This window comes from Bipolaris sorokiniana (genome assembly GCF_000338995.1).
Source record: "Bipolaris sorokiniana ND90Pr unplaced genomic scaffold COCSAscaffold_2, whole genome shotgun sequence".
Classification (NCBI taxonomy): domain Eukaryota; kingdom Fungi; phylum Ascomycota; class Dothideomycetes; order Pleosporales; family Pleosporaceae; genus Bipolaris; species Bipolaris sorokiniana.
The window spans coordinates 1,087,244-1,112,754 of record NW_006911896.1 but is presented as its reverse complement, the minus strand read 5'-3'; the positions used below and the strand labels follow the sequence as shown (position 1 = coordinate 1,112,754).

Below are 25,511 nucleotides of genomic sequence, written 5' to 3'. Positions count from 1 at the left end.
GCTGTTCCCGGCTACGGTATGCCCAAAAAGCGTACTATTGTCATGTAGAGATGCAATGCTTGGGTTGTATCCGGTCCCCAAAATTATCCCGCAGCTATGTATGTACATGTGGCGGCGCCGATGGTTGATTTGCTTGTGCATGTTGTCTTGCAACCAGCCAGGGGCCGCACGGTACGTCAGCCATGTTTCCAGTGCTGCCCTTTGCACGCCAACGGCCCACCCAAGTGATCTTCACGTCTTCTGGAAAAAAAAAGGGTTGCGTGCATTGTCGCTGTTACGAACTGCAACATGGCCCGCGTCCTGTGAGTGGATCTCGAGTCGGAGCACATACAGTACTTGTGTCTGGTGGTGCACACTACTCACAATGGCTGCCATTGAAGCATCACCAGTCGCATGGCCAGCGACCCATGACCCCCTCGCCCATCAGGATCAGAATCAGGGGCCCGCCGATTGCGACGACGCAGGAGCAGGGCCCACGCCATCAGGAGGTTTTTTCCCCGCTGTTAATGCCACGACTAATTACTGGATATGGATGCACCTACTATTGCTGCCGCTCTGGCGGGTCAAAAGCATGTGGGCTTGTTCCCTGGACCCTCACACTCCGTATCCGGCGGACCGCCCTGTGCCCACGGCGTACCCAGTCAAGCACAATCCTACACAGGCACTGGCCCACTGTGCGGTACTGTCACTACAAGACATATTGCTCACAACCGAAATTCCGCCATGCCTCCTCACCGACCTGGCACGTACTATGTAGATATTTTGCAGCACACGGCTCCAACACCCGGCAGCCTGCGCCACCGTTCGCAGCCGTGGCGCCGAGAAGTATTGTTTGAGTATGCGGACAAAAAGCCCAAAAAGCACAAGCGAAGTTACCTTTTACAGCCCATGACATCAGCCTGCGCGCCATGCCATGCCATGCGTTCCTTCCGTCTCGCGTCAGGAGCGCGCCTCACGCCTTCCGTCATCCGCGTCTCAACAGAAGGCCGACTGGACTGTGACCATTCCCATCCTCACCCCAGAGTGTTGTAGTAGTGTAGAGATGACATCCAACCTTGTCCACGTGACTGACATGCACAATGACTCCCTCAACCACTCTCATGCCTTGGCCCGCCTCATCTCTGTCTCTGCTAATCCCATACCCCGCATATTTTATGCTTGTCACACCATCCCATCGTGCAACATCCCAAACACCATCTACTTGACTATCCGCTTACCAGCCCGGTACATACATACACCGACTTTTAGCACTATTACCCCACACCGATCAAGTCGGCGCGAGCCGCCATGGCCTCAGCCGCACCCCTGGTGGACCTCCCAAGATCCAAATCAAAGTCCAAGTCACAGCTGTCAGCATCTATATCCAGCCCTGCCAAGACAGCGGAACAGGTTCAAGCACGGCCGACCGTTGAGCACGGGCAGCTGCTGCCTCACCAAGATCAATTCGTCCACCCGCCGCATGTGATACCACGCCCAAGTTATCCAGATGTACATACCCTCGTCATTGTATGCTGTCACGCCATCTTCTTGCCCAACGCCGATACTCCCCACCTTCCGCTCCTCAGTCCTTATGACGAGTCCAATTGGCTTCTTGCTCCTTTCCAAAAAGCAGATGCCGCTGCTGGCAAACCCGGCGAGCACGAGACATTTATATCACACATCAAAGCAGGCATCGATGCCTTGACTGTGGGCACAGACGCTAACCACCCCATCTCAACCATTCTTGTCTTCAGTGGCGGCGCTACCAAACGCGCAGACACGCTGAAAACAGAGGCCCGATCCTATTATCATGCAGCACTGGCAGCAGAACTAGCCGAAGGGCACTTGGGCGGTGGCCGTGCTTACAAGTATGTGAGCCTGTTGACCGACTGTTTGCGCATCAAGCATACTTACACCTACCCATAGTCTCTATAAGAAGGGATACATATTGCTGGAAGAGGAAGCCACCGATTCGTTTCAAAACTTGTTGTTCAGCATCTTGCGATTCCGGAATGCCACGGGCAGATATCCTAAGCAAATTCGTGTCATTACCCATGCTTTCAAAGCGAAGCGGTTCCTGGAATTACATGCTCCGACAATCAAATGGCCCAAAAGTCGCATCCAGGTCCAGGGTATTGATCCGATTATGACACAAGACGCATTAACAAGTACTCTCCTGGGAGAAGAGAAGTCTGGATACGCAGCGTGGAAAGAGGACCCTATGGGCACTGGCACTCTACTCGGCGGCAAGAGGCAACTACGAGGATGGAATACCAGTACAGGAGCAAAGCACTTCAAGCATCTGGAAGACAGTGTCAAAGAGCTGTTCCAAGGGGTAGTCTCTGATGAGCTACCTTGGATTGAGTGAACCGGTTGGCTCAACAGAAATTGTATATTACGACTGCTAATATACTACTGCATGTTTTCTGACCGGAGCGATGTGTTTGGCCGTCCACAGAGCACTACATCCTCTCCGAGTGGTATCCATTTGACATCCTTCAATCTGGTGACAGGCAGTCGGTGAGAACCTCCATCGGGACAAACCTGAACACCGCCCTTTCCGAGCCATGTCGGAGCTATGGTGACAATGACCGAGTCGACGAGCGAATATGCAGGGCCCGGGCCGAGGAAATCATTTATGACGAACCCACCACCCTCGATCATCACGCTTCGTATGCCTTGTTCTTTCAATGCATCCAGAATCATGTGCCATGAGGAAGTAGTCTCGCTCTTTTGTGTAGGTGACGGCCCCAGAAGCAGGAACTTGCCTCCCACATTCTCCAGTACAGATCTGTGAGCGTCGGATGGTGCCACATGAGTGACGATGAACGGTGCCTTTCCTTTACCCTCCCTAGCAAGCTTGAGCACCTTACTCTCCTCACTGAACTGCCAGCGGCATTGTGGATCCACAACAATCGGTCGGGGCTGCCCAATGAGGCCCTCACCACCATAACCACCCACACCTTGTATCCGGCAGTTTAAGGATGGATTATCGGCAACGGCCGTGCCCACTCCAATCAATATGGCATCGTGTTTGGAGCGTAGAAAATGTGTCATGGACTTGGACTGTGGCCCTGAGAGCGCTGTTTGCACTCCTGGGGAAATGGAAAGTTGACTGTCGAGGGAGGTGGCAAAGGTTAATGTGACAAAGGGCTTTTCCTTTGGTGTCCGGTCAGGGACTGGCGGCATATAATCTATCAACTGCTTGCTTTCTGCATCTGCAAAGTGCAGAGCTTCTCTTATGGGTGTTGGCGTCATGATGGCCGTAGTGTAAATGCAAGTGTTGGAGATGCGGTTGAAAGACTTGTATGCGTGAAAGAATCTGTCAAGTTTCGAGGAATCATATACCAGCTACGGCCTGAGGTGGCCAAAGCATGCGCCAGTGAACATGGTGAGAGAGTAGTGTGCTGAGTCAGGGGAAGTGGCGCAAGAGACCGCGGCGGACCCCACGTCAGGGCACGGCCGCCCGACCATCGTGGCAGCCTGCCCGACTGTTCTTCCTCACTACCACAACAACTTACATAGACGTATTTCCTTTGGCGTTTGTGCTTTTGTAGCCATTTGCTCCTTTTCTGCTACCCGAATTCCCCAACACGTCAGCGAGCCCACCCAGTCCATCGGTTCCACCGCCTCTTGGCCCACGCAACCGACTCGAAGGCAGTAGCCAAGGACCCCATACAATACCGCCAAGATGATGAAAATATGGTCCATGGTACGGTTATACATAGAAGAGGCCTGCGCATAAAGCCTGTGAGCATCTTCGGGCACTGACGGACTTTCTACAGAAGAAACAACAGCAGCAAGACGAGGCTGCGGCTGCTGCGTCTAGCAAGAAGAAAAAGGTCACTCCGGCCCAACTGCGCACACAAAAAGGTACACGATGTTCGGAATCCGCATGGTAATAAGCGCGTAGCTGACGCGAACCAAGATCTCGAAGAGTTATCCCTTGGCACAACGATGAAGACACACTTCCCCAACCCAGACGATATCCTCAACTTTGAACTCACAATCGACCCCGACGAAGGCATGTACAAGGGTGGCCGCTTCAAGTTTGATTTCAAGATCAACCAGAACTTCCCACATGACCCGCCCAAAGTCAAGTGCACACAAAAAATCTACCACCCTAACATTGATCTCGAGGGCAACGTCTGCCTGAACATTCTGCGAGAAGACTGGAAACCAGTGTTGAACCTGAATGCGGTTGTTGTTGGGTTACAGGTATGTGGTTTGGCGTTCTTTAGAGTGTGACTGCAATTAACGGATACAGTTTCTCTTCCTCGAACCAAACGCTTCGGATCCGTTGAACAAGGAGGCTGCAGAAGACCTCAAGGCGAACCGAGAAGGCTTCAAGCGCAACGTGCGCGCGTCGCTGGGTGGTGGCACAGTCAAAGGACAGAGCTTCGACCGCGTACTCAAATGAGACTCATGGCATATCCGCAGGGCTATCCTACATCCCGCTGCGCAAGTGCCCAGCGCTCTTCCACGGGAGACTATATTCACGAGACACGACATGGCATCAGGGGTTTGGTGCAAAGTGAGAGGCGAAGGCAGTTACGATCTGAGAAGGATCAAGGGCATGGGCATAGGCAAATGTAGGGGGCCAGCATGTATACGAGGACGTGGTATGTTTGGGAACGGTGGTACAGCTTTTGGGCGCATGTAGTTGGTCGGAATTCTATACCAGTCTGGCTTGAAATTCATATATAAAAACACATCATCCTCAACTCATTCGTCGCAACTTTTGTGTGGGAAAACAATGCAGTGGCGTGGCAACAGTGTTTACTTGGGGGCATTGCATCACCATGCAGACTTTGTGTGCCGTCAGTTTAGTTCCTTTCCGGATAGAACACAAGAGCTCCGTCTAGCCAACTGCTGTGCGGTACCCAAGATAACTACGTGGTTGTCAAACGCTGTGGAGTATGATAGCGATAGGACATGCAGCCCCTAGTAAGCACTGCCTATCTTTTCGGTACAATCATCTGTATGAGTGTGTTACGGAGCGGCTCCCACCATGTGAAGCGCTGTCGGAGACACGCATCTCTCCCCGAAGACCCCCCACCACCCCTGCTAGCAGCCCCGCATCGGACACATACCGACACCTCATTGGTCAACGACGCGATTGAGCGGGTGTCAGTGGTCTGGGGCAGCGATAATCGGCGTGGTCTAAGCTCCAGAACTCGAAATTCCAACTGTGGTCATAGTCGAGCCCCAAAGTTTAAAAGCCATCCATCCCCGCCCAATATTTCTGACCCCAAGATACCCCAATCCTCATACACACACATTCACAATGGCCTCAAGACCCGTCACCCGTGCCCTCCGCCAATCCGCCCGCCAATTGGCGGCTGCTCCAGCCCAGAAGAGGACTTTTGTCTCTGCTCTGAGTGCTAGTGCAAAGAAGGCTGCCCCCAGGGCTGCCGTTACCAGCCAGTTCCAGCAAACTCGTGGTGTCAAGACCATTGACTTTGCCGGTACCAAGGAGACTGTCTACGGTAGGTTCAGTTAGATGCACAATACAAGCAAACGATAGCTGATGATGCTAAACAGAGCGTGCCGACTGGCCAAAGGAGAAGCTTTTGGTAAGTTTATTGACACGTCAATCGAAATGACTTGGTTTCTATCAGAGCTTCAGCTAACAGTCAACCCAGGAATACTTCAAGAACGACACCCTCGCCCTCATCGGCTATGGCTCCCAGGGCCACGGCCAGGGTCTCAACATGCGTGACAACGGCCTCAACGTCATCATCGGTGTACGGAAGAACGGTGCTTCATGGAAGGAGGCTGAGCAAGACGGCTGGGTTCCCGGCAAGAACCTCTTCGACATTGACGAGGCCATTGGCAAGGCCACCATTGTCATGAACCTCCTTTCAGATGCTGCCCAGTCCGAGACCTGGCCCGCTATCAAGCCCCAGCTTACCAAGGGAAAGGTAAGTCCTGAATTCAAGAACCCAACGAGAATCCATCTAACAGATTCAGACTCTCTACTTCTCCCACGGTTTCTCTCCCGTCTTCAAGGATCTCACCAAGGTCGAGGTTCCCAAGGACATTGACGTTATCCTCGTCGCCCCCAAGGGCTCCGGCCGTACCGTCCGCACTCTTTTCCGTGAGGGCCGTGGTATCAACTCTTCCATTGCCGTTTACCAAGATGTTACCGGCAAGGCCAAGGAGAAGGCTGTTGCCCTCGGTGTTGCCGTCGGTTCCGGATACATGTACGAGACTACCTTCGAGAAGGAGGTCTACTCTGACCTCTACGGCGAGCGTGGTTGCTTGATGGGTGGAATCCACGGCATGTTCCTTGCCCAGTACGAGGTTCTCCGTGAGCGTGGCCACAGCCCATCTGAGGCTTTCAACGAGACTGTCGAGGAGGCTACCCAGTCTCTGTACCCCTTGATCGGTGCCAACGGCATGGACTACATGTACGCCGCCTGCTCTACCACTGCTCGTCGTGGTGCTATCGACTGGAGCAAGCGCTTCAAGGATGCCCTCAAGCCTGTCTTCGATGACCTCTACACCTCCGTTGAGAACGGTACCGAGACCAAGCGTTCGCTCGAGTACAACTCGCAACCCGACTACCGTGAGAAGTACAAGCAGGAGCTCAAGGAGATTGACGACCTTGAGATCTGGCGCGCCGGAAAGGCTGTCCGCTCTCTCCGCCCCGAGAACGCCAAGTAAATAGCTTGGTGTGTCGAGGAGCTATGTTAGCGGGTAGAATAGAGTGTTATTGTGTAGATATTTATGTCTTGTGTATGATCATGGAATATTACGGCGTCGGTTGTGGTCCTCTGGTTACAGGACCGGGAATTCTTTTCCATCAAAAGAGAGGAAAAGAAGAAAGGAAGAGGAAAAAAGGAAGCTTAGTCTGAAGGAAAAGCGAATATGATACCTTTTACACGACCATTTTGGTTACTCTTCTGTTCGCCTGTGGTTTTCTCTTTTGGTATGAAATGAAGTTATGTGAATACGCCACTACGCCGTTATCTCCCTTGGCACAACATACATACAAGCCCAGCCAAGCCAAAAAAAAGAAGTGCCAAACTCGGGTATGGAAATCAGGCTTAATCCCGCCACCACTACCACTATCACACAGAATTTGCCGTTTATACAATTTGTACGAATTAGTACTCATCTTGCGAGCCCACCATGTATACAATCCACACACATTTATTCCCACATTCCTACAAACTAACGGCCGGAAATAAAGCCACAATATATATTAAACCACCACCACTACCACCACCACCACCACGTCCAACAAATCACCAATGTTGGTGCTTTGCTTTGCAAAAAAAGCCAACTTTTAAAAGCTTTGGAAGGAAGGGGGGGAGGGGGACCCGAGTTCAAGATTATTTATGTTTCCGTGATCTTAGTTTGGATGTGTGTGTGGGGAGGGAGGGATAGCCTAAGCATAAGGCTTGATTTGACACGGAGCCGTGGCGTATGGGGATTAGCGGCTACAATTACCCCGGATTAGCGGGGTACTTGAGTATACTTTTTTTTGGGGGGGGGGGAGGGATGGGGAATAAGAAGAGCGGGTATGAAGGTAATTTATGAGGGTGCGTGTTTGGTAAGTTATCAAGGAGGGTTGAGTAATTTATGAAGATGCGGGTTTGGCTAGTCATGAGGGTTGTGGCGGAATGGGCAGAGTTGGTGGTTGTTGGTTGTTGGGTGTGGACTAGGTGTGGGAGAAAAATGGTGCATAGAATGGGTGTCGCGTGGGAGAGGAGGCTTGAAGATCGGCACGTCCAATTCGTGTGCTCGGGTGGTCGGGTGCTTGATAGGTAGATACTTGGTAGCGGGTGATGGGATAGGTAGTCTGCAAGGGAAAAAGGGAATGTAACGTCTCGATACCTGATTTGTGTGCTCGGGTTTCCTTGATTGTTACGTCCTTGGCAAGTCGTGGATGGTCATGTTGCTGTTCAACGTCGCATAGAAAACGCGGGGGTGGATAACGATCGACATACGCACATACAATACGGCCCGGTTTCCCTTGTAATTTTTCTCTCTTTCGCTGTCGCGGGAAGGGGAGCTGGTTAGACCCTTTTTGTTTTTTTGGTAACAAGCTTCTGGAAAGGCTTTTGTGGGAAGCTTTTCCACGTATGAGGATGGATGTCGGTGCCAACCCCGCAAGAGGCCAAGACTGATACGAAAAGGTTAATGAGGATAGGAAGAAGAGGGGCCAAGGATGGGGTGCCTGAGGGGGAAATTCGGTTCGGGGGTACAGCTCCGACTTTGGAGGTGTTGTTGGTGGAGGTGGTTTTTGCCGGTGGGGTTTGCTGGGTTTACTAGGTCTAATCGTAGAGTTTGAATATATATATATATCTATTGGTGTTTTGGGAAGGTGATTCTGTCTCTTGAGTTCTGGGGCACCTCAGTTCCTTAACTCTGAAGAGCAAACCCCTTTCGAACGACTCCTGCAAAATGGCTCCGACAGTCGCAGAAGCGGGTGAAGGCATCATCGAGCGCATCGTCGCAGAGGACAAGGTGCGATGGTGGAATAAACCAAATCTTCGACGGCTGTATCTGCTTCTTGTCCCGTTTTGTCTCTTTATTGAGTCGACGTCGGGATTCGATAGGTAATTTCTTGGTTCGAGAAGTGTGTCTTTTTGGTTAACTGGTTGCAGTTCCATGATGAACGGTATGCAAGCATTGAGCTACTGGAAGGATTACTTCAATCATCCCAAGGGAGGCCAGCTGGGATTGTTGGTAGCATGCTACAATATCGGCGCTATATCGAGTATTCCTCTTGTTTCGCTTATATCCGACCACCTGGGCAGAAGAAAGAGTATTGTGGTGGGATCTACAATTATGATCATTGGATCAATCATGCAGGGATTGTCAAGAAATTGTAGGTTGAAGCAGATACATACTTTGCGCTTTTGGTATTATGGCTAATGCTCTAATAGTGGCCATGTTCGTTTTCAGCCGCATTTTCCTCGGTCATGGTATTGTATACGCTATCATCTCAGGTGCTGCACTTCTAGGCGAACTTGGTCACCCGAAAGAACGACACTTCCTTGGTAGTATGTTCAATGCCTTCTTTGGGGTTGGCTCAGTCCTCGGTGCAGGAATTGTTTTGCGTACAAGACTTATTCCGAACGACTGGTCCTGGCGTCTTCCATCTATTCTCCAGGCCGCGCCATCTGTCATCCAACTTATATTCGCATTCACGGTACCAGAGAGTCCCAGATGGCTGGTATCAAAAGACCGAAGCGAGGAAGCGCTTGAGATCTTGATCAAGTATCATGCTGAAGGTGATGCTTCCAACGAACTGCCGCACGTCGAACTTGCCGAGATTCGCAAAGCACTCGAGATCGAAAACGATTCACGTCAACGCGGATGGGCAGAACTGTTCCAAACAAAAGGTATGAGGCACCGTGCTCTTGTTGCTGCTGGCCTTGGCATCTTCGTCCAGTACAGCGGAAACAACCTCATCAGCCAGTACCTAGTGCCCATCATGGAGAAAATCGGCATTGAAGACAGTCACACCCAACTACGCTTTAATCTCGGATCAGAAGCTTGGGGCTTCCTCATGGCCCTCGTAATGGCGTCTATCACGCCCCGATTTCCCCGACGAAGAATGTACCTATTATGTGCGAGCTGTCTCTTATGCGTCTACACTGCATGGACCATCGCACAAGCTCGCAACCGCATCACGGGCTCAAAAGAATCAGGCATTGCAGTGCTCGCCATGATTTTCTTATACAAACCCTCTTACAACATTGCTTACAACGCGCTCACGTACGTCTACATGGTCGAAATCTTCCCCTACTATGTCCGCACAAAGGGTCTCTCTTGGTTCCAGCTATTCAACAGATGCGCAGTCATGTTGGGCTCGTTCACAAATCCCATCGGACTCGAAGATCTCGACTGGAAGTTTTTGTTTGTTTACATTGCGCTACTGAGTTGCGAGATTGTCTTCATCTACTTTTTGTTTCCAGAAACATATGGTAAGACGTTGGAGGAACTTACTTTCTTGTTTGAGAGTGAGAAGCAAGATCGCGAGAAGCTAGCTGCAACGACGGCAAAGATTCTTGGGCAGGGCGATGGTGTCACTGAGGTTCATGAGATACCGGAGAAGAAGGCGTAGAAGGCCTTGCATCGAGGGGGCTGGTTTGGACCCGGACATGGCTGGGATGGACATGGTCATGTGCCAGTCTCGCAAAGGCCGTTGCGTTTAGCGCTCGGGAAGTGGGTTTGAAGGAGGCTGATGGTTTATCTGATCCTTCAGGAATGTTTGAAACGATCTAATGACAAGATGAGAGGGAGTTGCATATGTGTTGGTTTATGCTTTGCAAGTGTGTTTGCCGTTGATCTACATGATAATCCAGGTATCCACTCGGACCAGAGTTCCCCAAGTTCCCCGCGTTGAATCTAGATACGAAGCAGGGGCTTGAGATGATGAAATATTTTGTTTCAGTTTAAACGGTAGTTCTAGTAAACTGTAAGCAGGTTCTTTGTAAGCTTCACGACTACTTCCTCCATGACTAACTACGGGATTCGCTTACTACAAACGAGCTAGCGGCTATGATATGATTACAACATGGCGTACTCTACGACCACACAGCGTACTGCTCTTATCGCCCACCGGGCTAACTGGGCTTTGTCCTGGACAACGCAGAAGTATCTAACAAACGTTCTGCCGTCTAGGCCCATGTACAACCATGCAATATGGTGGCGTTCCAAACGATAGCCTGGAGCTATTGTCATCTGATATGTCTCAAAACCAGCCATCCAGAAAGTGAATGGAGTTAGTCTGGCGCTCTTTTTTCTCCATTTGTCTCAAGACCGAAGCCATTCAGGATGATGTATCAATAGTTCCTTCATGTGACCATGATATCGATTGAAGTCTGGCGGCTACAAGAAAGAGATCCCGACTGACCCGGGCATCGAAGCAGTCTACTGAGCGAATAGTAGTGTTGCCAAGTGAACGATTTTCTGGTGAACGTACCAAATCGGATGCATGTCGATGGTTAGCCGCGACCCAATGGACTGGGTTGGTCCTGCGCCACTGTTGGTACACGTGTCAGAGCTACGATATATCGAATGACAAACTGAGCTTCAAGCCATGGTGGTATCAGTTATCCGGCCAAGTGTTGGAAGTAGATGAGAGCTGACGTTGAACCTAATGTTACTACTACACCATTTTCGGGCTTGCTCTCTGCTTTGAAAGCCTCCATCCAAATGATGGCAATCACCTACTTCAACACCAGATTCATCATCACGTGAATTGTGCTACATGCATGTACGTGCTATGCACTTTGCACAGAAATAATAAATGTACGATGGAAGCGATGCAGAATGTTCGGAAAATAGCGACTAGACGACGTGTCTATATTTTCTCTGGGCTGTAATTGGCCGCTATTTTTAAAGATGTGGGGTGGTCGGCTCCGCGCTTAACGATAGCGGGGTCCCGCTATCGTTATCGTGACCCCCCAAAAAGTTTGGGAACAAGACCATCATGGCCGCCTTCGAGACGAACCAACACATGAAAATTCATGCGATAGCCTCTGAGACTGGAAACATTCATCTTCATTCGCTTGTTCAGAAGATGTAACACGCCTCTTCAATTTTTCTGGCATTCGCATTGGTTTCAAGACATGGTGAGGCTCGAAGCGCTGATATAACTGTGCCACAATCCTACATTAACGTGACCTCATGGGGCCAAAACTAAGAATATGCCTACTTGCATGTTGTTTTTAATACCACGGCGGCAAACAAGAATACGCTAGGCTAGCCATGCGGCCACGCCAGCGGTTATACACCCGCTCTGTACGGCTACACCCTCACCGGTGCGTCGGCATGACAGCTCCCGAAGCCTACGCCGCACGCAAGTGTCAAGGCAACTGCCCTCAGCCGCCTATCTTGGCATGCTTTGCTGGAGGTTGGGGACGGGTCCTTGCGCCTAACTCGTACTGTGAATGGTGGATGGGTTCGGTAATGCACCGATTCCCAGAACCAAGGCATAGTTTGTATGTACGCCGCAGTGACAGCCGTGTTTGACGTTTCTTGTATGGTCCAATCACATGAATGACTAGTGGAGGCTTATACTACAGCTCGGTGTTGTTATAGTAGTACCTGAAGGTAGCTACTGAGAAGCATTCCACAGCTTCCACCTTAGCAGGCATCTCTCCGGTCTGCATCATAGAACCCCACCATTTTCTTTCCTTTTTACTATTCATTCAAGTAGCCCATTTCTAGTGGCTCTTCTTAATGCCATACCCGATTATCATTCCGGGTTCTTCTACACAAATGTCTCAACCACAGAAGAGTCCCATGCACTGGTCCGCCTTTCCCGATGTCCCAATATACCTCGACACAGGGAACAATGGACGAAACATGGGACGAACATATGGAACTACACCAACAACACCAACAACACCAGAGATCATCCCACAAAATCGACCAACATTTTTGAGTCCTGCACATGCAAATGCAGTTCCAGTTAGCCCTGTCGAGCCGAGCCCAACCACCACTATCGAAACTTCAAGCCATCGCTCAATGGTCTGGCCAATCCCTGAGCCTCCACCAGAGGTTGTTCAACAAAATCAGACAAGACGCCCACTTCTACGGTTCTTTCCCACCGACCGTCCAAGACTTCGGCTTGAAGGGCTTGGTGCCAACGCACCAATGCAATATGATCCTGAGAGGGCCGATAGTAAGCACTCAAGCATACCTAATAACGGACTTGGTATCCACAATGGCCCACCCAATGCACCTCATATATACATCCAGCCTCCACCTATTGAGAGCGAAAAGTCTGAACCAGCTACGAATATCGCACAACGCATCGAAGAAAAATTGTGGCGATGGAATTCATCTGGTAATGTCGTGGAACGATGGATGCTGGAGATCGTTAGCTGGCTCATCAGTGCTATATGCATGGGAGCCATCGTCGCTGTCCTGATCGTACTCAGGGATCAACCTGCCAACAAATGGCCATTTGATAACATGGGCTTAACTCTAAACGCCTTTGTATCGATTCTCTCTCGTATCGCTGGCGCAGCGCTTCTTCTCCCAGTTGCGGAAGCCCTAGGCCAGTTGAAGTGGAGCTGGTTCGTGAAAGGTGACTCCAAGAAGATGTGGGACTTTGAAATGTTCGACAACGCTTCAAGAGGCCCATGGGGTGCATTCCTACTACTCATACACACCCGTGGAAAAACTATCGCCGCCCTTGGGGCTCTCATTACAATTTTTTGTCTTGCACTAGACCCATTCTTTCAACAAGTTGTCAGCTTTCCTGAGCGTTGGACCCTGCAAAACGCAACTAGCGCTCTACCAATAGTCATTCGATACGAACCACAATATCCTGTCGAGTACGTGAATGGATTGTTTACTGCTCAGTACGATCAGGACATCTTGGGGGTTGCAGACACTTTTTTCCTCGGTAATGGCACCCAAGCAATACCATATGGCAATGGTACTCGCCCTGATATTCCACTCTCTTGCCCCACCAGCAAATGCACATGGCCCTCGTATGAGACGCTCGGCATGTGTAGTCAATGCGTCGAGTTACCGCAGCTTCTGACCTTCGCATGCATGTACACACGGGTTGATTGGACATCTGAGCTCAACACAACAGTTTCCTCCTATCCCAATGCCACAGTATGCGGGCACTTTCTGAATGCTACATCCGAAGAGCCAGTCCTCATGTCAGGATACATGGTCGACGAAAAAGGAGAGCCCGTCGGGGAGGCTTTGCTCATGCGCACCCTACCGCTCGTGACAAATCCACAACGAGAGTCGCTCTGGGGTGGATCAATCAACTTCAAAAATATCCGCAATCCACTCGAAAATGTTTTGATTTCCAGTTCGATCGGCCGATCCCATGTCTACGCCAACGATACACCAACTTTACACGAATGTGTTGTGTCATGGTGTGTAAAGACCATCGAATCATCGTATTTGTCTGGGATATACTACGAGAATGTTACCTCAACTTTCTATAATGAAACGAACGAGGAGTTTCCATGGATTGCTGAGTTCGACTCAGAAACCGGCGACACCTGGACTTATTATAACGAAAATGTCACAATCTCAGCGCCTTCTACTAGTCAAAATGTCACCGAGAACGGCTGGGGTGTCAACAATGAGACAATGTTGTTCACTGTCATGGTTTTCGACCGAGTGTTCCCAGCCTTCACAACGGCCACAGATGATGAAAGTATACCACTAATCAGGTGGAGGACCGGTTCGCCAACCGACGTTCGAACCAGGGAGCCGGAATTTAATCCATGGCTATCTCCCAACAATGTTTCGCGTCACATGGAGCGAATGACGACTTCAATAACCAACGCGATCCGATCTTCATCAAGCAATGAGATGATACATGGCGAAGCATTTGAGAGAGAGGTATATGTCTTGGTACGTTGGCCATGGCTATCTCTTCCTGTTGGACTACTGCTAGTTAGTTTCGTTTTCCTGCTGGCGACGGTGATCAAATCTGCATCGGAGAAAGATCAAGTGGGAATCAGGAAGAACTCTGCAATTGCAACGTTACTCTATGGACTCCCCGATCGTTACCAGAAACGTCTCGCCAAACCCGATCCTAAGATGACCCCAAGAGAAAAAGCTAAAGATCTGAAAGTAAAATTATCGCCAACTACAGGGTGGAGGGTATCGGGTAATGTCTTCACCCCAGTAACTCCAACCATTCCGAGAAATCTGCCACCACCAGGGTGGATCTGATTCGTCATTACCAAATTAAACTTAACTTCTTCAAATTCTGGGGCCACCACCTGGGACGTTCGCTCCTTTCCTTGCATCTCTCTTACTAGGACCGCCACCTGGGACGTTTGCTCCTTTCCTTGCGTCTCTCTTACTAGGACCGCCACCTGGGACGTTTGCTCCTTTCCTTGCATCTCTCTTACTAGGACCGCCACCTGGGACGTTTGCTCCTTTCCTTGCGTCTCTCTTACTAGGACCGCCACCTGGGACGTTTGCTCCTTTCCTTGCATCTCTCTTACTAGGACCGCCACCTGGGACGTTCGCTCCTTTCCTTGCGTCTCTCTTACTAGGACCGCCACCTGGGACGTTTGCTCCTTTCCTTGCATCTCTCCTACTCGGGCCACCACCTGGAACATTCGCTCCTTTCCTTGCGTCTCTCCTACTCGGGCCACCACCTGGAACATTCGCTCCTTTCCTTGCGTCTCTCTTACTTGGGCCACCACCTGGGATGCTCGCTCCCTTCTTTGGCTCCTCTGTTTCCGTTCCAACAATCTCATCCCTTGAAGCTACCAAAGGAATAGCTTCGATGAGCGGCTCTCGCTTGAAGAGATCTCGATAAAGCCGAGCGATAAGAGATCCTCGCTGTTCGACAGCAATGTCTCCACGTGGAGTGAACTAGGCCAAATGTCAGCATAACCATCAGGTATCATCAGGCTTTCGATTGCGTACGTTGTTGGCCGCCGTGGGCATGGCAACAATGGGCATCGCCATTGATGCTACTAAGAGAAGGTTGCGAACGTGCATGTTGGAGATGGAAATTAGGTTTTGCCGCTGTTGGGTCTTCTTGGATACCAGAGGGACAGATGATGACTTGGAAGAAGCAAGATGTTGGCACAGCCAAGCAAGATTGTGATACAAAAGAATGGTACAGTCCTGGTTGTCTTTCTCTGGTGTTGGCTTTCAGTCGTGGGAATGGGCGACGCATTTATCCACAGTTCTGGATGCAAGACAAGGAGTTTCGACCGTCATCACATTACATGCCCATTTCCACCTTCCATCCACGGCGCTTCAACCCGCAGCGGCCTTCTTGACGATAACCGCCTTTGAGGCCACCGAGGCGACGCGGCGCGCATGGAACGAGCATACGCTGTGGTTCCGTCATGCGCATGTTGCGCGATCATTGGAGGAGCGATGTGAGGGCATAATCTCTCGTACACCAATTCGGCAAGGTGAAACGCGAGAGCCAATGCAACTGGAACACAAGGCGTTAGGCGAGACTTTGTGGATGCCTAGTGATGCGATGTGGAGGAGCGAAAAATTGCCTGGCATTTTCATCACACTGAGTTGTCACATTGGAAGCGCTGAAAGGGCACACTACAAGGCAATCCTGTAAACATGCGATATCTGTAAGTCTAAATCTTTTACTTATGACTTCTTAGCATCGCAGAACGACTTCTAACCAATCGATAGATATTAGCGATGTGACGTGGCTTGGCGGCGTTTTGCACCTCAATCAAGGACGAAATGATTGGCTTTCCGCAGTCGGTACCTTACGCCAATCAACCGTTCCCGCGACCTGGTCACAACTCTTCTACGCACGTGATGTGCATCAGCGCTACGCTTTCTTCTATACCTTTGGCGGAAATTCACAGAACTCCAATTCACAACGTGGTTATGAGAGTTCTAGTGATGATGTTGCTATGGCGTTCTATTGTTCTTGAATTGGTGGCGTCTATACCCCTGTTTGGCATACCCAGTTAGCGGGACTTCCCCTGATGATGCAATCATCCTATTGTACAATACTTAGCAATCTTGTTGTAAAATATTAGCAAATCCCAATGAGACTTATTCAGTTTACTTGGCCTGCTCAAGCACGAATTCAATCACAGATACAGCGTTGATTGTGACATTGCAAAGATAAGACTCAGGTATGTATCAGCACAGTTCCGGGGTAGACTGGAGAGATGAATCACCAATCACGTATCCCGGTTAAGCGCCCAATCTCAAGACTGACGTTACCACGCGTGTTCACTTAATGCTTGAGCGGGACACTTACATGAACGTAAACCTTATCGAAGACCTCATTCATGCAGCTCCATTTCATCTTCACTCCTATTACAATAACCTTACCTATACCCATGTAGCGCATGTCTACACAATTCTACAAGTATTATGCGCATCAAGTCACAGTGCCTATGCAGTGTGATATTGGTCATAATTCGATTCAGATATCCACCTTGCCGGTACCAAGGTTTCCTCATCGGTATCCCTGTACTTGGCCGGTTTCTGGGTCTCGTGTGTTCCCACAGGGCAACTCTTTTGGCCGACTAGATTTTGCAAGATGGCAACGAGGCTACAATTCATTGCCCCACACACATATGCAACACATCTGATAAGAATGTCGAAATGCCACGTGTCACTCGGAGTTCGGTACGCTCAGGCGTATATCCCTTTGTTCGGCAATAACCTTCTTTGTGCATCACCATACCTGCCAACATCTTCTATCTCAGCCTATGTATGTTCAAATCACAAGTGGTCACTTTCATCCAAACAGATTCTGATAAAAGGTACTTCCATTGCGAGTTCGCTCAGCTTTCGCTGCACTCTTTTAACGCTCGAAAAGAATCGTTGGTTGATCGCAGCAAAGACTCAATCCTCGCACTCGGAACTCTTCTCAAGAACAAAGGTGGAACCATTCCCAAGCACTACCACTTTTTAGGTCGCTCCATTCTCATCCATATATGAATTTCATGGTAGGTTGGATGATACGGCGCGGCTTGGCATGCTCTCCAGGCCAGTCCCATCCACAAGGCTGGACAGGAAAACACTTCCGTCAAAGCACCGCACGCTCATCGTGTATTGCCAAGCGAATAAAGTCGCCTTGCGTTGTGCCTGGTAACCATATTTCCTAATCGTGCTACTTTCAGCGCTTATTCTCAACGACGTATGTACACCAATTACTACAATCCAGCGCTTAACTGTTCGCGTAGCCCAGTGTCGATTGGTCCACGTGAACGGTAGTTCTACGGACACATTGCGCCACGGCGCTACCACGAGCTTCTGCTCCATGATTGGTGCAACTACCACCCGTCCTTCCGAAGCCGCCCAACGCTCCATGTGTTGTCAGGTTACAGCGCTTAGGACATCGATGCTACAGGTCTGATTCTAAAGCCAAGTAGACTTCTATATTCAAATGACTGAATTGTCAGTTCTGGATTCACACGTATTGCCCTCGGCTGTTTTTCGAAGCGCAAATCCACGACCGGATTATCTTTGGCAGATAACGTGCCGCTCGCTTACCAGTAGCCGATAAGCGCCTGGTCCTTGATATCTTTATTCTTACAAAAATATCCGCAAGCTATGGCCGTGACTACCAATGATGAGCCACATCGCCCCATTCAAAACATCACCTTCACTCATGGATCATGTCTTCTCAAATTTTGATCAGCAGTCGTTCATACGATGACGCGAGCAGAAGAGAATATTCTACCCTTTACTTCGAATGAATCTCGGTTTTCATACATGCCAACGAGCGAAAGTGCACCCAGACCACCGCCTAAAACATACCGAGTTGCTGGATACGAAAAGCGCCGGCTCGACTTTCCGGGTCGCCTCGAGCAAAAGCTTGCACAATACAACGCATCCGAAAGCACTTGGAAGCGTTGGTTATTCGAAATTATCAGCGTGACAATAAGCGCAGTCTGTATGGGTATGACACTCCCACTCACTCACTCCTATGTGTATAAACTGCTAATTATTCGAACAGGCGCGATCATTGGATTACTGTATCACGTGAATAACAAATCCCTCAACACTTGGGCGCCTGCTCTGACTGTCATTACGATTCTTTCAAAAGTTGCATCGGCGGCACTCATTTTACCCATATCAGAAGCGATCGGACAGCTGAAGTGGACCTGGTTTCATGGCAAAAAGTCCAGAGATGCATTCGATTTTGAGATCTTCGACAAAGCATCACGTGGTGCATGGGGTTCAGTCATGCTTTTGTGTCGTACAAAGGGCAGGTCTCTTGCTGCGTTAGGTGCTCTTTTGACAATCCTTCTATTGGCAATTGACACCTTTTTCCAGCAAGTGACCGATTTGCCAGAGCGATGGAAACTCGAGGGCGAAAGCTTCATCCCACGCATTGTTCGTTACGACCCCACTGTTGAAAATCAATACGAGGCCGACATCGGCGTACCAATGGCGGTAACGAATAACGAATTGAGAAGGGGAATGGTCCCGTTTTTCTACGATCAGAACGGCACCCGTCCGCTTACAATGGGAAATGCTACACAAGCTGAGATACCGCTTGTGTGCCCTACCGGCAGGTGCGAATGGCCACCTTACGAGACCTTGGGGGTTTGCAGCGCTTGTGAAGATATCTCACACCTCCTTGAGTACGGTTGTCTGATGACGAGAATGGACTGGATCAGGGAAGCACTTGGCCGTGATTTGAACTATACCGCGCCTAAAGGTACGTGTACCCGTTTTTTAGGTTTTTGTTTCTGTCAAACGATTTAATAGGCCATGCCCATCTATTGGGACAACACTAGCACAAAGGTGTCTCACAGTTGACCTTCGACTAGTCGCTAACTGTTTTATAGACGCTGCCTGTGGCTACTTTATAAATGCAACCAGCGATGACCCTGTTCTTATGTCAGGCTTCCGAGTTTCCAACTTTACCGACCCTGTACCAGGTGAAACGCTTCTTATGCGTTCCTTGCCATTGGTCACCACTCTGTTCCGGGAGCCTCTCTATGGCAGCGCAACCATCAATTTCGAACATATCCAATATCGTATACTCGATGCGTTGATAGTGAGCTCGGCAGACGGCACCGCTGAAAGCGTCTACAAGAAAGAGCGACCTGTTGCTCAAGAATGTATGCTGACGTGGTGCGTCAAAACCCTCCACTCCTCATACCATGATGGGGATTACAAAGAAGAGGTACAGGAAGTGTTCATAAATAATACCAAGGCAGATTTTCCATGGTCAATCGAACATGTTCCTAACTCAGAGATAACGGCACAAGACTTCCATCCAAATATCAGCATACGTCCTCCGTCACTACCAGAAAACATGCCGGCATTTGGGGTTTCCAATGAGACTTTCTTCGATATCGCCTTTATCCTCGACGAGATTTTTCCATCCATGATTACAATCTCCAATCCAACAGCGCAGCAGTTTGTCAAGATATTTGCTAGCCACACGGACAAAGCCAAATGGCGTAGCTTTCGATTCAGTCCTTGGCTTGCGCCAAACAACGTTGCTGTTCACCTGGAACGAATGGCCAACTCTATCACAAACGTGATCAGATCCGATACGGGCAGCAACGAACTTATTCCCGGTACCGCCTACGCGCGAGAAACATACGTCGCAGTCCAATGGGGCTGGCTCGCGTTTCCATTAGCTATGCTCATCCTCAGCATTTTTTTTCTGGTCTCAACAATCAGAAAGACCTCAAGCGAGAGTTACGAAGATCTCGGCACATGGAAGACTTCAGCGATGCCGACGTTGATGTACAGCCTGCCGAAAGACATACAAGAAGGAGTTATTTCGACGACTCGACCAAGAGTGATGAGAGGTAAACGCGCGAGTAAGGTTCGGATTAGGCTTTTGCCGAAACAAGGCTGGAGGGTTTCTGGTCAAATAATTGCGAGGCCACCACCTCCACCTGGTTTCTTTTGATGTAATTTTATATGATAGACGATTTACGACGTAATGATTAATGTTCAGGCTCTAATAATACAAAGATATTTTCCAGATCCATAACTGATACTAGGGGCCGGAATCTGATACCGAAATCCGAGACGCAGTGACAAAATAGGGCTGGTGCCCATTGTCGGTTGTGTTCGTGCTGAAGCTTCATCGTGAGTAGATCCTTTCACCCAAAATCCTGCCTTATCTTGCCTTACACAAGAAGAAAAATGACCTAGATACGTGGCCAGAGATCTCCACCCTTTTCCGAAGTGAGGAGCGTATAATTGACATAATGCGTAACCATACCATAGCGCCAACAGCGAGGCTACGATACGCACACGATGACGAAGCGGACTGTCAGCTTTGCAAAATGAGAGACAACAAGGCTTTGTCCCTTCAGTATGGCCAACATTCCGCGTCAATCGGCGTGATTTAGCTTGGCCCGTTGTTATTATGTCCAACGCTGAGGTATTCCCAAGTCCAAGAATGCTGCCGCGTTACCACTCGTTCCTTTAACATGGACGCCATCTTATCCGGTAGCAAGACAAGACATCGTGCTCAAAAGATCAAAGGGCAATCTGCAATTGAGGATGATAATAGCTGAAAAACAAATTGTAGAGGCAGGATTGATTGAAGAACGTTGTTGTCCACTACCTAGTGACGCGCTACGACACCACAATGCTCTTACCAAGACGCGCTTCTCACTCCACCTCCGGACATCCAGGCTGGACACAGACTCTGGATGAAGTCTCTGGGTCGTGAGCATCTGTCTCAGATTTCGACTTCGATACTGTTAGCACACGTGTGCGCAAGCAGCACCTGTTGCTTTGATTGCAACCGACGAGATTGTTGCAGCTTCAACATCGCAGGTGCGCAATAGTGGCTGGTGGTGGCTGACGAGCGACGGCTGTCGACTGGTGTCGCTCATCCCCCCTGCTCAGCGACACCAATCGACAATCGCCAAGCCACCAGCCACAGTTTCGCATCTCGACAAATGTGACTTCTCCAGATGCGAAAGCGCACTCCGATCTCGCAGAAGCACTGCACCAGCTAGTTCACGATACCAATCTACAGCAAGCCTCATTTCAACCCGACTGAGCCATGGACAGTATATACCGACATCTTACATTTCAAACAACGAGAGGAACCCCTCGCTCGACCTTATATACCGATTGAAAAGGAACCGCGCAATATTCAATACGTTGCTAAGTGACCTCTGGCAATAGCTATTCAAAGCAGCAGCCTGGTTTCTCAGTACGCTCTGCATGGGCGGCGTGATTAGGATCTATATTCGGATACACCAAATCGCCATGGCCCAAACCGAGACGTTTCTCACACGAACGAATATACTTGGATAGATCGCCTCAGCTACCCTCATAGTTCCTACCTCAGAAGCGTTAGGACAATTGGAATGACACCGGCTCGATGACTCGCAAGCCATGTGTGACTTTGAGATCTTTGACAAAGCATCGCGGCAGCGTGGGACGCTGCGTTGCTCCTGTATGGCACTAAAGGCCGCTTTTTGGTCGCATTAGGAGTTATTCTAATCGTGCTACTTCTTGTGATTGACGCTTTCTTCCAGAAAATAGTCGCACTTCCGGACAAGTGGACATTGCATGAGACACCCGGAATTGATGCTGATTGTCCAAGGCTACCTTTGCAGAAACGGAATGAAGGTAGCCCCGTTTGGCAATGGGAGCCGTCCAAATATCTCATTCTCATGCCCCAAGAGTAAAATTACTTGGCCGGAATACGAGACTTTTGCTGTTTGCGGCTGCGGCGACAATGTTAGAGACCTACTCGACATCACCTTTGCTTGGCTCAATACTACTATAGATTGGAGAATCCAGGGAAGGACCGCTTGATGAAGAGTTCTATTTGAAGGGGCAAGTGAGAGGACATCCTTGAACATCACATCACCGAATTCTATACTTCTCTCCGGCTAAGATACTAGAGATGGCATAGCAAATAGTAAAGATGACCGAAGCTTTGCTCTTGAGAACCTTTCCCCTCGCAACTTTCATGATTAAAGTTCGCTACTACGGCGTCGGTTCAGTAGCCTTCAAAAACATACGCAACTCTATCCTCGACACTCTAATTGCCTCTACACTGGATGGCCGAGAAAGCGTTTATCAGAAAAAGACACCTGTAGTGCACGAATGCTTCCTCTCATGGTGCGTCAGGACCATCAAATCATTATACGATCTAAGTGAATACCATAAAAACCCCTTATCATTCTTCTACAACAGCACCAATGGGCCAAATACATGGATATCCCGGGGAATTCCAGAACACCAAGGCGGCGGAACCTGGATCGAATACAAAAAAAACATCACCATCACAACCCTAGTAATCGATCCAACCCACACCAACTACTCGATCGAATACGGCAGCAGTAATGTCACAGCACAAAACTTCATGACCATTTTCGGAGAATTCTTTCCATCCCCTTACAGCATCGACAACATCTCCACAATCCCTATACTCCAATACAAAAGACTTCTACTTCGCCATCGGCCCCTCACAACGCGACCTCCGACATAGCCCGTGGCTCGCACCGAACAACATTACACAGCACGTCGAGCGTCTCACGACTGCAATGGCAGACCGCGTCCGATCAAGCAACAGCCATCAGATGCTACTAGGTCGAGCCTCATATACGAAAAAATAAGTCCTTGTGCAATGGGAATGGCTCATTTTTCCTCCTCTCTTGCTCGTCCTCACGCTCGTCTTCTTGGTCCCGACTATGATGACAACCGCGAGGGATACACAAACGGGATATGAAATACATCAGCTATGCCGACGCTGATGTACAGTTTGCCGAAGGAGGCTCAGAGGGGACTGAGTCCGCCCTCTGCGTGGGGTGGGATGGACGAGAGGTGTAGAAAGGTGAGAATTAGGTTGATGCCGGGGAGGGGGTGGAGAATGTCTGGTGCGAGTTATAATAGTGCGTCGGTGCAGGTTCCAAGGCCTGCGGTGGGTACACCTCATGGGTGGATATGATATGAAATAACGAATCTTAGTTTTCTCTTCAGCAGTGTAAACCGTATGCCTTTTTTTACATAGTCTCTTCCAATTTCGAACACTTTCTTGCATCAGTGTTCTTCTGCACATCTGCAGTTAAGCTCAAGACCACTGATCAAGCAAGACGCCTACGTAAATAACGTTCAATAAACTAAATATGGTTGACTAGCGAATAACAAAGCTTACGAAACATTCCGTACCCAGTCCCTCTATTCATACAACCAATCCAACAAGCGCCGTGGGGTATAATGCATAGCACCCGCCGTACAGTCCCCTTTTTCCCTGTCCCCCTTCCTGATTATACACATACAGAACCCTATAATTCGTCTTTTCAAACTCCCGTATCCCAAGGCTTCATTACGATAGCCTGCCAGCAGGCATATCTCGTACAATCCTCCCCCTCAAACCAATCTCCCAATAAGCAAACTCCCATCACTCTCCGTAGCCCTAAGTTCATGATTCCGATACAGCGCATGCACCGGTCTCGTCAATTCCACATGACCCTGGCTATCATAGCTGGGATGTCTCGAATACGAAGCCTCGCTCGCTTCCGGCGGATACAAATGAATCAACGGCGTCTCTCTCGCCCTTTGGTTCGATGACATCTCTCTCTCCATTCGGTTTGACCTCGACGAAAAAAACGATCCGAGTTTCGGTCTCGAAGATCTCGACTGGCTATTCCGCGTACTAACCGATGGCGTACGCAATCTTTCTAGCATATTCGATTCCATAGCTTCCTCCCGCGACATGGATCGCGAGCGCTTATTCGTGGCACCACCGGTTCGTGACATGGAGCGGCGCGGTGCAGTGGTATCTGCTGCGGAATTGAACTTTTGCGCGATGATATCGTCAAGCATGGATTTAAAATCGTCCAAGAAAATAGTATCCGAGGCGCATTTGAAAACGAGGGCGAAGCGCCAGTAGGGATTTATACCGCTGCTGGCTGATAATTTCGCTGCGCTAATGGCAGCGTCGGTGAGGACGAAGATGATGGAGAGGATCATGCAGGCTAGCATTACGCTGAAGCGGCGATTGATTCTGATCAGTGTCCACAAGCTGAATGTATATGTCTTTTTAATGGCGTTGATCAGTTTCCAGGTTGTAAAGATCCACCAAGGGTCGCGGACTAGGGCTTCCCAGGGCCGCGTGCGGAGGTTGACTCTGGATCCTGTAGCGAGTTGGTTGAAGTAGGCGAAGTTGGACCAGGCTTCGACGATCCAGAAGGGTTGCACGCAGATGAGCGAGATGATGAAGAAGCGAGAACCCCAGAGGGGGAGGAAGGGCCGGATTTTGAGCCAGGCGACGACATTGTGCAGGAAGTAGGAGATGAAGAGGAGCGTGGCGGTTGATGATAAGTACCATCCGTAGTGCGGGTCCTCGAAGAAGATAAAGGTTCCGTGCCAGATCGCGAGGAGGAGCTTTGGATATCAGAACGTGCTTCGGACTATAGGCAGGGTTTGGGCTCACCTCGAGTAGTATGAGTTTATGGAGCAAGATTCCAGATCGGTAGTTGCAGAGGACGATTAATATGAGAATTATGAAACTGCCCACATTATATCCCTGTGCCCATGCTTCTAGGAATCCTCCTTCAAGAGTCATGCTGGCTCGCGTGGGTGGTGAAGTGCGGGTTGTAGCTGGCTCGGGCCACCGCTTGCTCATAGCCAGAAATTCACCATTGATGTTGCTGAGTGGCGCCATGATTGAAATCACCGTTGAATATTAATATGAGCTGTGCCCAGCACTAGAGCCATGTACGGTGGTGCGGGTGCTACGCGATTGCTTTCCAGCGTCGCAGTGCTGACGTTCTCGGGTGAGGAGCGCACAAAAGAGTGAATTAACAGCTGACAGGTAAAGTAACCCGGGGATCAATTTTCTATGCATACAGTGAATGTGCTGCAATGTGGGGACATCCTGGAGTAAATGCCACACTCAACAATAGGCCAGGCTGTAGTGTGGCGGTCGAAGAGCGGTCTGGCAACGGACAGAGCGAGGCTGTCGAGAGTGCTGACTGCAGCGTGCATCTGAGTGGACGCATGCGATACTTCTGCGATTGCAATGGGCAAGCCTTCTTGTAAGATCTGAACAAATTATTGCGGAAACGCCGTTTCCGTCCAGCTTACCCGCCGCATGCGCATGCCAGCAAATGAGG

The 25,511-nt window shown here is 49.7% G+C and overlaps 11 protein-coding genes across 11 annotated transcripts; 9 read left to right on the top strand and 2 right to left on the bottom strand.

Annotated features, from left to right (window-relative positions):
• Window positions 1–443: 443 nt before the first annotated feature.
• Window positions 444–1,160, top strand: COCSADRAFT_270849 (uncharacterized protein). Its single transcript, XM_007697721.1, has one exon. It carries the CDS (start codon window positions 529–531, stop codon window positions 1,030–1,032), a length of 504 nt encoding a protein of 167 aa, XP_007695911.1. The 5' UTR covers window positions 444–528; the 3' UTR covers window positions 1,033–1,160.
• COCSADRAFT_270850 (uncharacterized protein) lies at window positions 1,161–2,369 on the top strand. The gene is made up of 2 exons (XM_007697720.1): window positions 1,161–1,847; window positions 1,906–2,369. The coding sequence occupies exons 1-2, from the start codon at window positions 1,288–1,290 to the stop codon at window positions 2,345–2,347; spliced, it is 1,002 nt and encodes a 333-aa protein (XP_007695910.1). The 5' UTR covers window positions 1,161–1,287; the 3' UTR covers window positions 2,348–2,369.
• A 22-nt stretch (window positions 2,370–2,391) lies between these two features.
• COCSADRAFT_22712 (uncharacterized protein) lies at window positions 2,392–3,237 on the bottom strand (the record flags this gene model as incomplete). The annotated part of the gene is made up of 1 exon (XM_007697175.1): window positions 2,392–3,237. The coding sequence occupies one exon, from the start codon at window positions 3,235–3,237 to the stop codon at window positions 2,392–2,394; it is 846 nt and encodes a 281-aa protein (XP_007695365.1).
• Window positions 3,238–3,453: 216 nt separating this feature from the next.
• COCSADRAFT_33202 (uncharacterized protein) lies at window positions 3,454–4,715 on the top strand. Its single transcript, XM_007697290.1, has 4 exons — window positions 3,454–3,691; window positions 3,765–3,852; window positions 3,908–4,197; window positions 4,247–4,715. Exons 1-4 carry the CDS (start codon window positions 3,671–3,673, stop codon window positions 4,397–4,399), a joined length of 552 nt encoding a protein of 183 aa, XP_007695480.1. The 5' UTR covers window positions 3,454–3,670; the 3' UTR covers window positions 4,400–4,715.
• A 492-nt stretch (window positions 4,716–5,207) lies between these two features.
• COCSADRAFT_108543 (uncharacterized protein) lies at window positions 5,208–6,826 on the top strand. Its single transcript, XM_007697719.1, has 4 exons — window positions 5,208–5,468; window positions 5,524–5,555; window positions 5,625–5,903; window positions 5,953–6,826. Exons 1-4 carry the CDS (start codon window positions 5,267–5,269, stop codon window positions 6,646–6,648), a joined length of 1,209 nt encoding a protein of 402 aa, XP_007695909.1. The 5' UTR covers window positions 5,208–5,266; the 3' UTR covers window positions 6,649–6,826.
• A 1,510-nt stretch (window positions 6,827–8,336) lies between these two features.
• On the top strand, window positions 8,337–10,456 carry COCSADRAFT_133766 (uncharacterized protein). The gene is made up of 3 exons (XM_007697718.1): window positions 8,337–8,549; window positions 8,598–8,821; window positions 8,880–10,456. The coding sequence occupies exons 1-3, from the start codon at window positions 8,395–8,397 to the stop codon at window positions 10,061–10,063; spliced, it is 1,563 nt and encodes a 520-aa protein (XP_007695908.1). The 5' UTR covers window positions 8,337–8,394; the 3' UTR covers window positions 10,064–10,456.
• Window positions 10,457–11,775: 1,319 nt separating this feature from the next.
• On the top strand, window positions 11,776–14,792 carry COCSADRAFT_196228 (uncharacterized protein; the record flags this gene model as incomplete). Its single annotated transcript, XM_007697717.1, has 2 exons — window positions 11,776–11,790; window positions 12,241–14,792. The coding sequence occupies 2 exons, from the start codon at window positions 11,776–11,778 to the stop codon at window positions 14,659–14,661; spliced, it is 2,436 nt and encodes an 811-aa protein (XP_007695907.1). The 3' UTR covers window positions 14,662–14,792.
• Window positions 14,793–15,253: 461 nt separating this feature from the next.
• COCSADRAFT_33197 (uncharacterized protein) lies at window positions 15,254–16,504 on the top strand. The gene is made up of 3 exons (XM_007697289.1): window positions 15,254–15,315; window positions 15,370–16,046; window positions 16,111–16,504. The coding sequence occupies exon 2, from the start codon at window positions 15,563–15,565 to the stop codon at window positions 16,031–16,033; it is 471 nt and encodes a 156-aa protein (XP_007695479.1). The 5' UTR covers window positions 15,254–15,315; window positions 15,370–15,562; the 3' UTR covers window positions 16,034–16,046; window positions 16,111–16,504.
• Window positions 16,505–17,799: 1,295 nt separating this feature from the next.
• Window positions 17,800–20,424, top strand: COCSADRAFT_108534 (uncharacterized protein). The gene is made up of 3 exons (XM_007697716.1): window positions 17,800–18,349; window positions 18,407–19,114; window positions 19,245–20,424. The coding sequence occupies exons 1-3, from the start codon at window positions 18,103–18,105 to the stop codon at window positions 20,324–20,326; spliced, it is 2,037 nt and encodes a 678-aa protein (XP_007695906.1). The 5' UTR covers window positions 17,800–18,102; the 3' UTR covers window positions 20,327–20,424.
• Window positions 20,425–22,315: 1,891 nt separating this feature from the next.
• Window positions 22,316–23,274, top strand: COCSADRAFT_187237 (uncharacterized protein; the record flags this gene model as incomplete). Its single annotated transcript, XM_007697715.1, has 1 exon — window positions 22,316–23,274. One exon carries the CDS (start codon window positions 22,316–22,318, stop codon window positions 22,880–22,882), a length of 567 nt encoding a protein of 188 aa, XP_007695905.1. The 3' UTR covers window positions 22,883–23,274.
• Window positions 23,275–23,492: 218 nt separating this feature from the next.
• On the bottom strand, window positions 23,493–25,488 carry COCSADRAFT_196226 (uncharacterized protein). The gene is made up of 2 exons (XM_007697714.1): window positions 24,830–25,488; window positions 23,493–24,780 (listed from the first exon to the last, which is right to left on the bottom strand). Exons 1-2 carry the CDS (start codon window positions 25,058–25,060, stop codon window positions 23,764–23,766), a joined length of 1,248 nt encoding a protein of 415 aa, XP_007695904.1. The 5' UTR covers window positions 25,061–25,488; the 3' UTR covers window positions 23,493–23,763.
• Window positions 25,489–25,511: the final 23 nt, after the last annotated feature.